This window comes from Alosa pseudoharengus, unplaced genomic scaffold (genome assembly GCF_046254945.1).
Source record: "Alosa pseudoharengus isolate Yale_2024_CS ecotype anadromous, Long Island Sound unplaced genomic scaffold, YU_APseudo_1.1 YU_APseudo_1.1_scf_11, whole genome shotgun sequence".
Classification (NCBI taxonomy): domain Eukaryota; kingdom Metazoa; phylum Chordata; class Actinopteri; order Clupeiformes; family Clupeidae; genus Alosa; species Alosa pseudoharengus.
The window spans coordinates 17,538,962-17,551,461 of record NW_027468576.1 but is presented as its reverse complement, the minus strand read 5'-3'; the positions used below and the strand labels follow the sequence as shown (position 1 = coordinate 17,551,461).

At 47.0% G+C, this 12,500-nt stretch overlaps 1 protein-coding gene across 4 annotated transcripts in view; it reads left to right on the top strand.

Moving 5' to 3' along the window:
• Window positions 1–12,500, top strand: part of lnx1 (ligand of numb-protein X 1) — a 54,234-nt gene that overhangs the window by 419 nt on the left and 41,315 nt on the right. For 3 of the 4 annotated variants that reach the window (XM_076278193.1, XM_076278191.1, XM_076278195.1), the window contains exon 2: window positions 7,593–8,209. In XM_076278193.1, coding sequence (XP_076134308.1) covers window positions 7,764–8,209 — 446 coding nt within the window. In that variant the 5' untranslated portion in view covers window positions 7,593–7,763. Of the gene's footprint in view, window positions 1–6,401; window positions 6,483–7,592; window positions 8,210–12,500 lie in introns of those variants that run through there. The other variant, XM_076278192.1, reaches the window with a different exon arrangement.

The window sequence follows — 12,500 nt, the reverse complement described above, 5'->3', positions numbered from 1 at the left end:
GATTGTCGTGTCACGTGGGTGTTTCTTCAGTATCCAACTTGAAGGAATTAACTAAAAGGTTAAAGAGCTAAAGGTTGACTGGCTGTCAACTAGCCAGTCTGAAGAGACAGACAGATGTCTCTCACTGCTTTATGTGGACTTAGCATTTAGTTCTGCTAGCCTTTGTTGTTGCTCGTGGGACAGCAGGTGAGAGACAAATAAGGAGAGAGGTGTGTGTGTGTGTGTGTGTGTCTGCTGGTAACTGTGAGAGCACTGGTATTTTTGTGGTGGTTATTTGTGGTGTGCTGCTACCATTTGTATTTGAATATTGTGTTCACAGTCTTCATATATGGAGTGGTTGCTTATAGTTAAGGACTGGCTGCTGATTCATGTTTGTGTGTTGCTAGTCTTCTGTCTTATTTGTATGTTTATTTTCCCATGTCACACCTTGTGTTTACATTCTTGACTACTCAAATGATCATGTCAAGTGATAAACTCGGGGAAGGTACCTACATTTCCAACACATGTACCTGTTCACTCATTGCGAACATCTAAGATAAATGCACTTTATTAGCATGACGGTTTGGGTACAGTGTTGCCAAAGCTAGTGTTACAAATAACACAGTAGTAAAGAAAAGTAGTAAAAATAATACTAGGATGAAAGGTAGGTGTGTGTGTGTGTGTGTGTGTGTGTGTGTGTGTGTGTGTGTGTATGTGTGTGTGTGTGAGTGAGTGAGTGAGTGAGTCTGTGTGTGTGAGAGTGCGTCTGTGCGCGTGTGTGTGTGCGCGCGCGAGTGGTCTCCCTATGTACTATGAACTAATACACACACAGATGTGCTTTCTCTCTCTCTCTCTCTCTCTCTCTCTCTCACACACACACATACACACACACTCACAGACACAGTCAGTTCAGCAACAATAAAGGGGGAGTGGGTGTGCATGAGAGAGGAAGGCCGCTGGGAACATGTACATTCCTGTACGTACAGAGTGTTATATAATCTCCATATGCTCCATGTTGTTTTAATGAGAACGCTGCTGAAGCACAGGGAGCCGAGGCCAGCGAGCGCTGAGCACTTCTGCACATTTCAGCAGCTTTACATGTGCATGGATCTCTGCATGGGCACCAATGCCAATGTGCATGGATCTCTGCATGGGCACCAATGCCAATGTGCATGGATCTCTGCATGGGCACCGATGCCAATGTGCATGGATCTCTGCATGGGCACCGATGCTAGTGGACTTCCCCTGGCATCAAAAGTGGAAGAACATCCATGAGGAATCTCTTAGAAGGCTTGGCTGCCAAGGGGTGGTTTCTGACTGCTGACTGACTGCCCGCACGTCTTTAAAAGTCTTTCTGGTTTCTCGGCTTTTCTCTTAGTACATGGGGGTTTGGCATGGCTAATTTTATTTATCATGGCTGACTTTTTGATGCATTTTAAGGGTTTCTAAAAGTCAAAGTCTTTCTTCCTCTCTCTATCCCTCTCTCTATCTCTCTCTCTCTCACTCCCCCCTCCTCCTCCTGTGTCCCACTCTGCCTCTCTTAGCCATTTAATCATTGATAAACATCATAATTATTAATCAGGCATGTGATGCTGGCTTCCAGGAGAGTGCCAGGAGGCTACTCATTACTCCCAGTGCCACCTCACCCCGGCCTGATCCCGTGAGAGGAGACAGCATTTTAATGTGGCACCGCAGACCAAACCCGTTCCGTTAGAGGGGACGTAGCTTTAATATGGCGCCTCATGGTAGCCGGCTCCCGCTAGAGGAGATGGGGTTTTAATATGGCTCCTCACCAACCCGCACTGCAGCTGACACTGGGAAGCATCTGGTCCTAGATCGGATCCGGTCGGAATTCCCGAGCAATCCGGAGCTTTGAAGCCAGCCCCAATTTAACCCACCCACAACATTTGAGGGCAGGACATTTGGTCTGGAGCTCCACTGAGAAGTCTAAATGCCCAGGTAAAGATGTTTTTGGGCCGATCAAAATAAGACAGTGAAGTTGTCATCCACGTCACTTGCACTTTTGAGTTGATTTTTACAACAAAATGGCTGCTGCTGGAAAAGCAAGATTATGGTTATGGTTATAGATAGATAGATAGATAGATAGATAGATAGATACTTTATTGATCCCCAAGGGGAAATTCAAGATTATGGGACTGGTAGTCCAAAGCGACTTACAAATAAAAGAATATAATAGTTAAATTTAGACCCCTCTTGAAAGACCAAAACTATCACAGGAACGAAGAGTACTGGGCAACTCATTCCACCAACAAGGGACCACTGAGGAAAAGAGTCTTGAATTTGACCTAGTGTTTATGGCTGGTCGACACAACAGACGCTCATCAGAAAACCACAGTGGGCCGTTAGGGATGTACAGCTTGAAGACAAATTCCGCTATCACGTCTGTTATACAAAATATTGACTGCACAATAACTTTAAAAAACAAACAGAAAACAACAATTAACATCCTCATCCTCACATTTAACATCCTCAAATGTTGTGGGGAGGGTAAATTCGGACTAGTTTCAAATCAAATTCGGGCTAGGATGAAACACGCTCCATAATCAAATCCAAATGGCTTGTTGCTAAGTTCTGATAAGAATCCGTGTCTGGCTATGCAAGCCTAAGCATGCCCAGACCAGGGGTGCGTTTCCTAAGAACATCTCTGAACAGCTGCCATCAGCTGCCTCTCGCGCTTAGCTACCGCTGTGGCTGCTTAACTATTATTCTTTCAGGCAACGCAGTCCTGATCAGTCCCAGTGTGTGCCCCCCCCTCTCTCTCTCTCTCTCTGTTTGTCTATCTCTCTCTTTCTCTCTCTCTCTCTGTCTGTCCATCTCTCTCTCTCTCTCTCTCTCTCTCTCTCTCTGCTGCCTGTTAATTAGCTGAAGCAGGATGGATTCGTGCTGCTGAGTGTTCATCATGTGAGTAGGTTTGCACAGGGACCGCTCCCCCCAGTGAGCACCTGTGAGTCAAATGAGTGGTGGCAACGTACCCCCCCCCCCCCCCCCCTCCGAAACTCCAACGGCTCAGGCCTACACACCCTGAGATCTGATGTAGACATAAGGGCTAATTCCCAGCGAGGGTATAAAAAAAGCAACGTTCCCTTCCCAAATGCTAGCATGTCTGAACAAAAACAGGAATGCACAGTAAGTCACAGCCAAACACATAATAACACACATACACACCAAGGAATGCACTCATACTCATAGCTTAATCCATAGTGACACACACACACACACACGGAAACTGCAAGCAAGGTGCCTAAAATTATGTTTCCTGTGGATGTAGATATGAATGTGTTTTTGTTGATTTAGATTTAGATTTGTTTGAGTGTGTGTGTGTGTGTGTGTGTGTGTGTGTATTGTATGTGTGTGTGTGGGGGGGGGGTGTTTGTGTTTGGTGGCGTGCCAGTACTACTTTGGCCTTTATCAGTCTGGCTGTTTGACTTTTTGATGAGGCGGTCACTTCTGTGCCTGGCTGGGTTTTGGGCTTGGGTGGGTGTTTGTCGTGTAAGCACTCAGCATGCGTTTGGGAGGGAATTTGCACTTTGAAAAGGCAATGCTCATGACTGCTCACAAGGAGCCAGAAGTGCTGACACACACTCACACACACACACACACACACACACACACACACATACACACAGCCACCCTCCAGCATAACTCCAGCAAAAACAAGCTACAGCAAAAAACAATCCTGTCATAGGAAATGGCTGATATCTGTATCGTTATCGAATAATTAATGTACACATGTTAGTGCACCCAGGAGAAATTGTGTGTGTGACTACATGAATAAAGGAGAGAGAGAGAGAGAGAGAGAGAGAGAGAAGGAAACTGACCAAGATGGATTCTCTCCTAATGATACAGGGGGTAAAGAAACATCAGCCCAGGGAGCCCTCAGTCCAGTGTTTTCAATATTACTCTACTGGTCATTAAACATTGCTCTGCGGCTGGGCACATGAAAGAGGCCAGCTCCTGGTCAGTAATAGGCCCATGCCTGACCAAAACGCCTCTGAATTGGAGCTCTGGAGCGCATGCCAATCCACACGTGGGCTGCCACCAAAAGCGCAGGACTTCGCTCGGCCTTACTGCTGCCTGCCTCAGGGCAAAGGTCTCCACGGGATGACACTGGGAGCTGCACAGGCCAACCCAATGGAATGAAAAATTCCCTACCCGGTTGTTTGTTTTCCTGACAGATCATTTTCTCTTTCACTTTCTTTCTCCCTTTCTCTCTCTCTCTCTCTATATATCTATCTATCTATCTATCTATCTATCTATCTCTATTCTCTTTCTCTCTCCATTTATCTCTCTCTGTCTTGTTTACCCCCCCCCCCAAAAAAAAAACACACTTCAACCTGCTGGCATTTCAGCTGACGAGAAGTGAAGTTCTGGAAAATTCCACTACGATAAACTCCCCTAATCAGTTTCCAAATATGCACAGTGTGTTTCAGAAGTTTATGCTTTCTTTGTGTTTTCTGGAAGGTTGTGAAGATATACTCTAGATTTGGCTCTATGTGTGGGAATAAGGAGATTAAAATAGAAAAGTCTATGTACTCCTCCCAGTGGGCACGCAGTGTTTGTTCGTATCACATCTATGAGTACGTTTCTTAGTCATACTGTAGGTATGGCAGTGAATGCTAGCTAATGAGTTTTGCCCTATCAGTTACCTCGGGCTTAGGTGTGTCAGCTGGCTATGGAGGTGCACTGAGCTGTGTGTGTGTGCGTGTGTGTGTGTGTGTGTGTCTGCTTGTTTGTGTAAACACTTGACTTTGTGTCTTTAAACCTGATGTTTCTGTCAGTGTTTCTCTGGAATCTCTGATGTCTTCATGAGTGTGTGTATGTGTGTGTGTGTGTGTGTGTGTGTGTGTGTGTGTGTGTGTGTGTGTGTGTGTGTGTGTGTGTGTGTGTGTGTATGAGTGTGTGTGTGTGAGCACGTGCATGTGTGCACGTGAGTGTGGGATTGTAGCAATGCGTACGTGTTGTGTGCCGTTCCAATCCTGACAAATGTCACACTGTCACTGCTGCAGTGCAGATGAGATTGTGAATCATGGCCTCTCTCGGGTTTCCCTTAACCCAGTTTAATTTCCTACTGCCCGCTTATCGGCCAGTGGCTACCGCGAGTCCGCGACCTCTGTGTGCGCAGGCCGCACTCGGCCCCTATCGCAGCGGCTGATAAACGCCCACGTCTGAAGAGGTCCGAGTGGTTGCAGTGCGAAAGTGGGTTTCGGTCCTGATTCACAGTTCTTAACAGATCTTGTACATACGTTCAGGCCAAATAAGGAATGTTTTAACCTGTAGCCACTTATGCTAATCGAAAAATGAATGGTCTTCTGCTGATCAGCTGTTTCTCTGGAATGCCTATGTTTGAATATGCAGGCTGTGTGTGTGTCTGTGTGTGTGTGTGTGAGAGAGAGAGAGAGACAAGGAGAGAGAGAGAAAGAGAGAGAGTATGGAGGAATCCTTAAGGGTTACTTAACCTCTGACAGGCATTATCACATGAAGTGGAGGGGTTCCCAGGCACGACCGACTGTTCTCACTTCCTCTACCATGGCTGAAATCACCAAGGCCTTTGTCCTGAGGGAATGTACAGACACACCCATCCACACGCTATGTGGAGACAATCCTACACGCACACACAGACAAACAAATACACACACAGATAGGGACACACACACACACACACACACACACACACACACACACACACACACACACACACACACACACACACACACACGCTGCATGTACCTTTTGGCTGAGCGGTGTGTCAAGATATCATGGTGTGAGGCCTGTGAATGGGACAGCCAATGAGAAGTGTCGGCCCGGCCAATCAGCACACAGCCTTGTCGGCTGGGCGCCTGATCAGCTGCCAATAAGACGGCTGTTGTCTTGGTGACGTTCAGGATCCTCTCAAAGCAGACGATTCAGGCCATCTGTATGTGATTTACTGCCAGGGAATGAGTAGTTCTCTAGTTCTCTAGTCCTCTAGTCCTCCCTCTCCTTCTCTCTCTCTCTTTCTTCTTTGTATATTTTTCTATCTACCCATCTACCTTTCTGGATAGTTCTCTAGTTCTCTAGTCCTCCCTATCCTTCTCTCTCTCTCTCTCTCTCTCTCTCTCTCTCTTCTTTGTATATTTTTTCTATCTACCCATCTACCTTTCTGGATAGTTCTCTAGTTCTAGTTCTCTAGTCCTCCCTATCCTTCTCTCTCTCTCTCTCTCTCTCTCTCTCTCTCTCTCTCTTCTTTGTATATTTTTCTATCTACCCATCTACCTTTCTGGATAGTTCTCTAGTTCTAGTTCTTTAGTCCTCCTTATCCTTCTCTCTCTCTCTCTCTCTCTTTCTCTTCTTTGTATATTTTTCTACCTACCCATCTACCTTTCTGTGTATAGTCCATGGAGGCAGCTGTGCTGTGGTACAGTGGGAGAGACTGAGACAGGAGAAGTTCATGAGAAGCAGGCCATTTGAGATGTGTCCCTCATCAGCTGGGCAGGCAGGCTGAGGTAAACGTATAACAGAGGATGATTTGATGTAGACGAGTCTCTTTCCTGTTCCCTAGTTTTCTGACATCATTGTTGCCATAACAAACACTGACTGCGTTAACTGTGATAATGATGTCACTGACGCAGATGCAGTGTCCATTATCTGTCTCTCTGTACATCTGTCTGTCTGTTTATCTGTCAGTCTACTGTTTATCTGTCTGTCTATCTCTAGTTCTTTATCTCTTATTAGTTTAATTCTCTCTGCTTGGGCCCTAATTGAAATGCTGGGCCAAGTGCAAACTCTAAAGTCTAACTAAAGCTTGCTTGATAATTATACAAAATCTATTTGCAAATAATACCATGAGAAAGACCCTATGCAAAAAGAGTGGTGATGCAGCTTACAGTTATTTCACACCATATGATGCCATTAGTTCATATGCGAGAACTTTTCTCATAGACTGACTTTGCACGTGGTCCAGCATTTAAATGAGGGTGCCTTGAGTGAGTATTGATGTCTGATACGTGTGGGGCTGCCCTTTGGAATGGGATTCAGAGCAGTTGAGATGGAAAACGAAATGAGAACGAGATGGAGGTCACCTGTGCTGCTGCGCAGGCCAAACTCAGTGAACTTGATACAGTCTCACACCAGGCTGTGCGTGTGTGTGTGTGTGTGTGTGTGTGTGTGTGTGTGTGTGTGTGCGTGTGCGTGTGCGTGTGCGTGTGCGTGTGCGTGTGCGGGTGTGTGTGTGTGTGTGTGAAAGAAGGAAAAAATAAAGGACTGAAAAGAAAAACAAGAGAAAGAGAAGGAATGAGGGAGAGAGGGAGTGACACCTGCCACACCAACTCACACTGATATTACAAAGCCTGTCACACCCTGATGGGTTTGAGTCAAAAACCAAACAAGTGATACTGGATCCCCCCCCCACCTTCTCTCTCTCTCTCCCTCCCCCTCTTCCCCCACCCTTCTATCTCTCTCTCTCTCTCCCTCCCCCTCTTCCCCCACCCTTCTCTCTCTCTCTCTCTCTCCCTCCCCCTCTTCCCCCACCCCTCTCTCTCTCTCTCTCTTCTCTCTTCTTCTCTCTTACATTCCCCCTTCCCCCCTTGTCTTCCTCTATGTTCTATCCTCCACAGTGCCATGGGTCCCCATACTATGTGAAGACCTCCCCTCACCATCTCAGCGTCCAGCCTACCTAAAGGCCTCCTCCTCCTCCTCCTCCTCCTCCTGACTGACCCCTGGCTTCCACCTGTGTGTAGCATCCTCCAGCACTGGCTCCCCCTTTCTACCCCCACCTGCCCAGCGTCATGGATGAGGAGGAACTGGGGGCCATGGCGGCCGCCCCCAACCCCACCCTGGCCCCCGGCCTCCCCAACATGCTGTCCCCTCCGACAGCCCCTCCGCCCGACCTGTGCCCGGCCTGCGGCCACCGCCACTCCCAGGACGAGAACCACGAGTACAACTACTGCGACGAGCCGGACGACGACCTCATGTGCCACATCTGCCTGCAGGCGTTCGTGCGGCCGCTGGACACACCGTGCGGCCACACCTACTGCCAGGAGTGCCTGACCAGCTTCCTGCTGGAGAGCGACTTCTGCCCCATGGACCGGAAGCCGCTCATGCTGCAGAGCTGCCGCCACTCCAGCCTGCTTGTGGTCAAGCTGCTGGACAAGCTGGCCGTCTCGTGCCCCTTCAGCGAGCACTGCCAGGAGACCATGCCCCGCGGGGACCTCCAGGACCACATCAAGCACAGGTGAGAGGGAGGAGGGGTCAACAGGCCACCGCACTGGCTGCTGGGATTGGGATGGGAAACTCTAGAGCTGAAACTGCCTCTCTGTCTGACTGTCTGTCTGTCTGTGTGTCTGTCTCTCTGTCAGCCTGTCTCTCTGCCTGCCTGTCTCTCTGTCTGACTGTCTGACTGTCTGTCTGCCTGCCTGAATATGCTTTTCTCTGAGTTTGAACTTCTCTCTCTTTCACTCTCACCTTCTTTTTCTTTCTATTTCTGCATTGCATTGAATATATTCTATCCCTTTTGTGCACTGTGGGAATGAAGCCGAAAGTGCACTTTCATAGCTCTACCTGTCGAGAAATAGAAAGAAAGAAAGAGAGAGAGAGAGGTGTAAACCTCTCTCTTTTCCTCTCTTTTCATCGTTCTTCTGCATCACATTGAATGCATTCCTTCTTTCTTTTAATCTTTCATTCTTTCATTTGTATGCTCTGTTCAATGTTCTGTTTGCTCATTGGCAACGCTTGGTAGTTTTGTAGATCATTTTGAGCTTCTCTGCTTGAACGAACAACAACACAATTGAATACAAATAGGTATTTAGTGGATGTCCAAATAAGCTGTGGTTGCATAAAGGTAAGTCAAGCTTTCCCGCCGTGTTTACGTTTCTCTTGCGTCAATGGGTTTTCATTATTATGACCGCCGCGCAGCGAAGCGGCGGTCATATAGGTTTAGTCAGATTTTTTTTATTTATTTTTTTTTTTTTCGCATGCCCAAATTTCTGTCAATGAGTCCCGGGACACTGAAAGACCGGGGTAGACGAAACTTGGTGGGCATGTAACCCCACATGGATAGCATGGAACCATCGTTTTTCGTTTTGATCTGTAGCCCCCCCGCTGGACTGCACCCCCCGAAAGGAGGGTAGGGCAGACACAGTTTTCTGTGAATATCTCGAGAACCGTAAGGTTTAGGAGGACCATTTTTTTTTTGTAAGTTGATCTCAAGTGGCCATGTCAACCCATTCCATAACCACTCATTTCATGTATAGCGCCACCTAGTTAAACACAAAAAAGTTAAAATGAGGTGTTGTAATCGCAGGTATCTGTGACCTAACATAGTCAAAACTGCACGAAATTGGAAGTGTAGGATCATTATGACACTCTCTGAATGCACGCCAAGTTTCGTGGAATTCCGTTCATGGGGGGCCACACAATAAATTAATTTATGTTACTATACACCAACTGGCCTGTAGGTGGCCGGAGACAGTTTTCTGTGAATATCTCGAGAACCGTAGGGCCTAGGAGGTCCACCTTTTTTTTGTATGTTGATCTCAAGGGGCCATGTCAACCCATCCCATTACCACTTATTTCATGTATAGCGCCACCTAGTTAAAAATTAAAAAGCAAAAATGTAGGTGTTTTCATCACAATATCTCTGGCTGACATGGTCAAAACTGCACGAAATTGAAAGTGTAGGATCATTATGACACCCTCCGAATGCATGCCAGGTTTTGTGTACTTTCGTTCATGGGGGGCCTTACAATAAAATAATTTATGTGTACATTTAGTGACGTACACCAACAAGGATTCCCGGGACACTGAAAGACCGGGGTACACAAAACTTGGTGGGCATGTACCCCCACATGGATAGCATGGAACCGTCATTTTTCGTTTTGATCTGTAGCCCCCCCGCTGGACTGGACCCCCCGAAAGGAGGGTAGGGCAGACACAGTTCTCTGTGAATATCTTGAGAACTGTAGGGCCTAGGATGACCATTTTTTTTCCGTATATTTGCCTCCAGGGGTCATGTTAACCCATTTCATGTGCACACATGTGCACAAACAGATACACACGCACACACACACATTCACAGTAATCATACGTATGACATATACTCACACAGTAGACATATGTACGCTTCCATGCACAGGCACATACGCAGGCACACACACAAGCACGCACACACACACACACACACACTCACACACACACACACCCACACACATAACATAAACATAACACAAACAATCAAGAATTTCTCAGAATTATGAACAGGCAAGATGGAGGTGGGGTTGTATAAAATGAATTTTACATGTGAAATCTATGAACTAATCATGTTTTGGGACTTGTTGTCTAGCAGATACCAGTGAGAATTGAGTGTGGATAATGCAATTTAGTGAGACAGTTAGAATCATATTGGCCTTTCAGCGTGATTTCTTTTTGTGGAAAAAATGTGCTGGACTGGGCGGCGGTCATATGACTGTCATAAAACTGTGTGGTGCTATCATTTGTATTCGGCAATGCTGATTCGTTCCTGTGTGTGTGTGTGTGTGTGTGTGTGTGTGTGTGTGTGTGTGTGTGTGTGTGTGTGTGTGTGTGTGTGTGTGTGTGTGTGTGTGTGTTAGTGTGTGTGTGTGCATCCTTTCTGTGTGTGTGTGTGTGTGTGTGTGTGTTCATAGATGTAGTGTCCTCTATCAACTGTATATTTCCCGCGAGAGCGCGTGCATCTAGCAGGTTCTCTTAGAACACATTGACCTTACAGCCTGTAGCAGCTGTAATTCCTCAAACAGGTCCGCCGTTGACGTACAGTGTTTCTGTGTGGTTCATACACGATGTGCTCTCCTCTCTGTTGCCCCGAACACAAGCATCGTTTTTTTACAGATCCTCTTGAGATGCTCTTGGATTAGGTATCACATTTAATATGAAAACAGGACATTATTGCTTCCCTCCCCCTTTAAAGTGGGGGCCTATTACTGTAAGTACAGACAGTAAATTCTACTGCCCTCAGTGCTGCACAGACTGACAGGGAACAATTAGGACAATAAGACAAGGTGCTGCAGTGAATTATCACAGTTGAACGTGTTTGTGGTGTGTGTGTGTGTGTGTGTGTGTGTGCGTACATGTGTGTATGTGTGTGTGTGTGTGTGTGTGCGTACATGTGTGTATGTGTGTGTGTGTGTGTGTGTGTGCACGTGTGTCTGCGTACATGTGTGTGTGTGTGTGTGTGTGGATGTGGGTGTGTGTGTGTGTGTGTGTGTGTGTGTGTGTGTGTGTGTGTGTGTGTGTGTGTGCGCGTGTGTCTGCGTACATGTGTGTGTGTGTGTGTGTGTGTGTGCGCGTGTGTCTGCGTACATGTGTGTGTGTGTGTGTGTGTGTGTGTGCACGTGTGTCTGCGTACATGTGTGTGTGTGTGTGTGTGGGTGTGTGTGTGTGTGTGTGTGTGCACGTGTGTCTGCGTACATGTGTGTGTGTGTGTGTGTGGGTGTGGGTGTGTGTGTGTGGGTGTGTGTGAGTGATAGAGTGAGAGTGTGCGTGTGTCTTTGTTTGGTTGTTTTGTTGTTGTTATTGTTTTGTTTTGCTCGTATCCCCTCTCCTCCAGTGTTCTCCGTTACCGCTGCTTTAATTGTCCCCATCAGCCCTTGAGGTGACCTCTCTGCTTAACGCACTGAGGAGGACTCCCTCTCCCTCGTTTTTTTTCCCCCGGGACCGAGTACTAACGAGATCCCTGCTTTCATCTCGACCACAGGCATACCTCATATTTACACATAATTGTTTAAAGGCCAGCAGTTTTGCTCTCCCATTTCCCAGGCTTCTTTCTGGCTTCCCATCGCTCCGGCTGCCCGAAGGGCTAAGCTTGTATTAATTGTGTTTTGTTATGCACCAATAGAGACTTCTCCTCTCATTTAGATTTCTCTTCAGCACTCACGCTAAAGGTCCTCCACCCTCTACTGGTGGAGGGCGTTTGGAGACGACAGCCATTTGGAGACGACAGCCTCTTTACTTCTCTCCTCCTCTCTTCTCTCCTCTCATCACCTCTCCTATCCTCTCTTTTCTCCTCTCCTCTTCTTTCCCTTTTCTTATCTCCCCTCTCCTCTCCTCCTCTCCCCTCTCCTCTCCTCTCCCCTCCCCTCTCCCGTCTCCTCTCCTCTCCTCTCCTCCTCCTCCTCTCCTCTTTACTCTCTCCCCTCCTCTCCTCTCCTCTGCCCACCTCTTTTCTCTTTCAGCTTGCCCTTTCTTGTCTTACCCCCCCCATCCCCTCCATCCTCCTTTCGCTTCCACTAATAAACTACATTTGTATTGTGCTTCCCAGAACAATTTATTATAGATGCAGTCCTTACAGTTTTTCTCAGTCGCTTTGGTGCTTTTCTCACATCACTATTAACATTTGCACAGCAGTTAGTGCAATTCTCAAAACAATTAGTGCAAACTGCAAAACCTAGCGGATGACCTGCAAAAGCACGTCACTTGCTCAAAATGGATAGTCCATTCCTCAAAAGCAGGTATTCATGTCAATGAAACTGTCAGTGTCATCAAAATGAGAA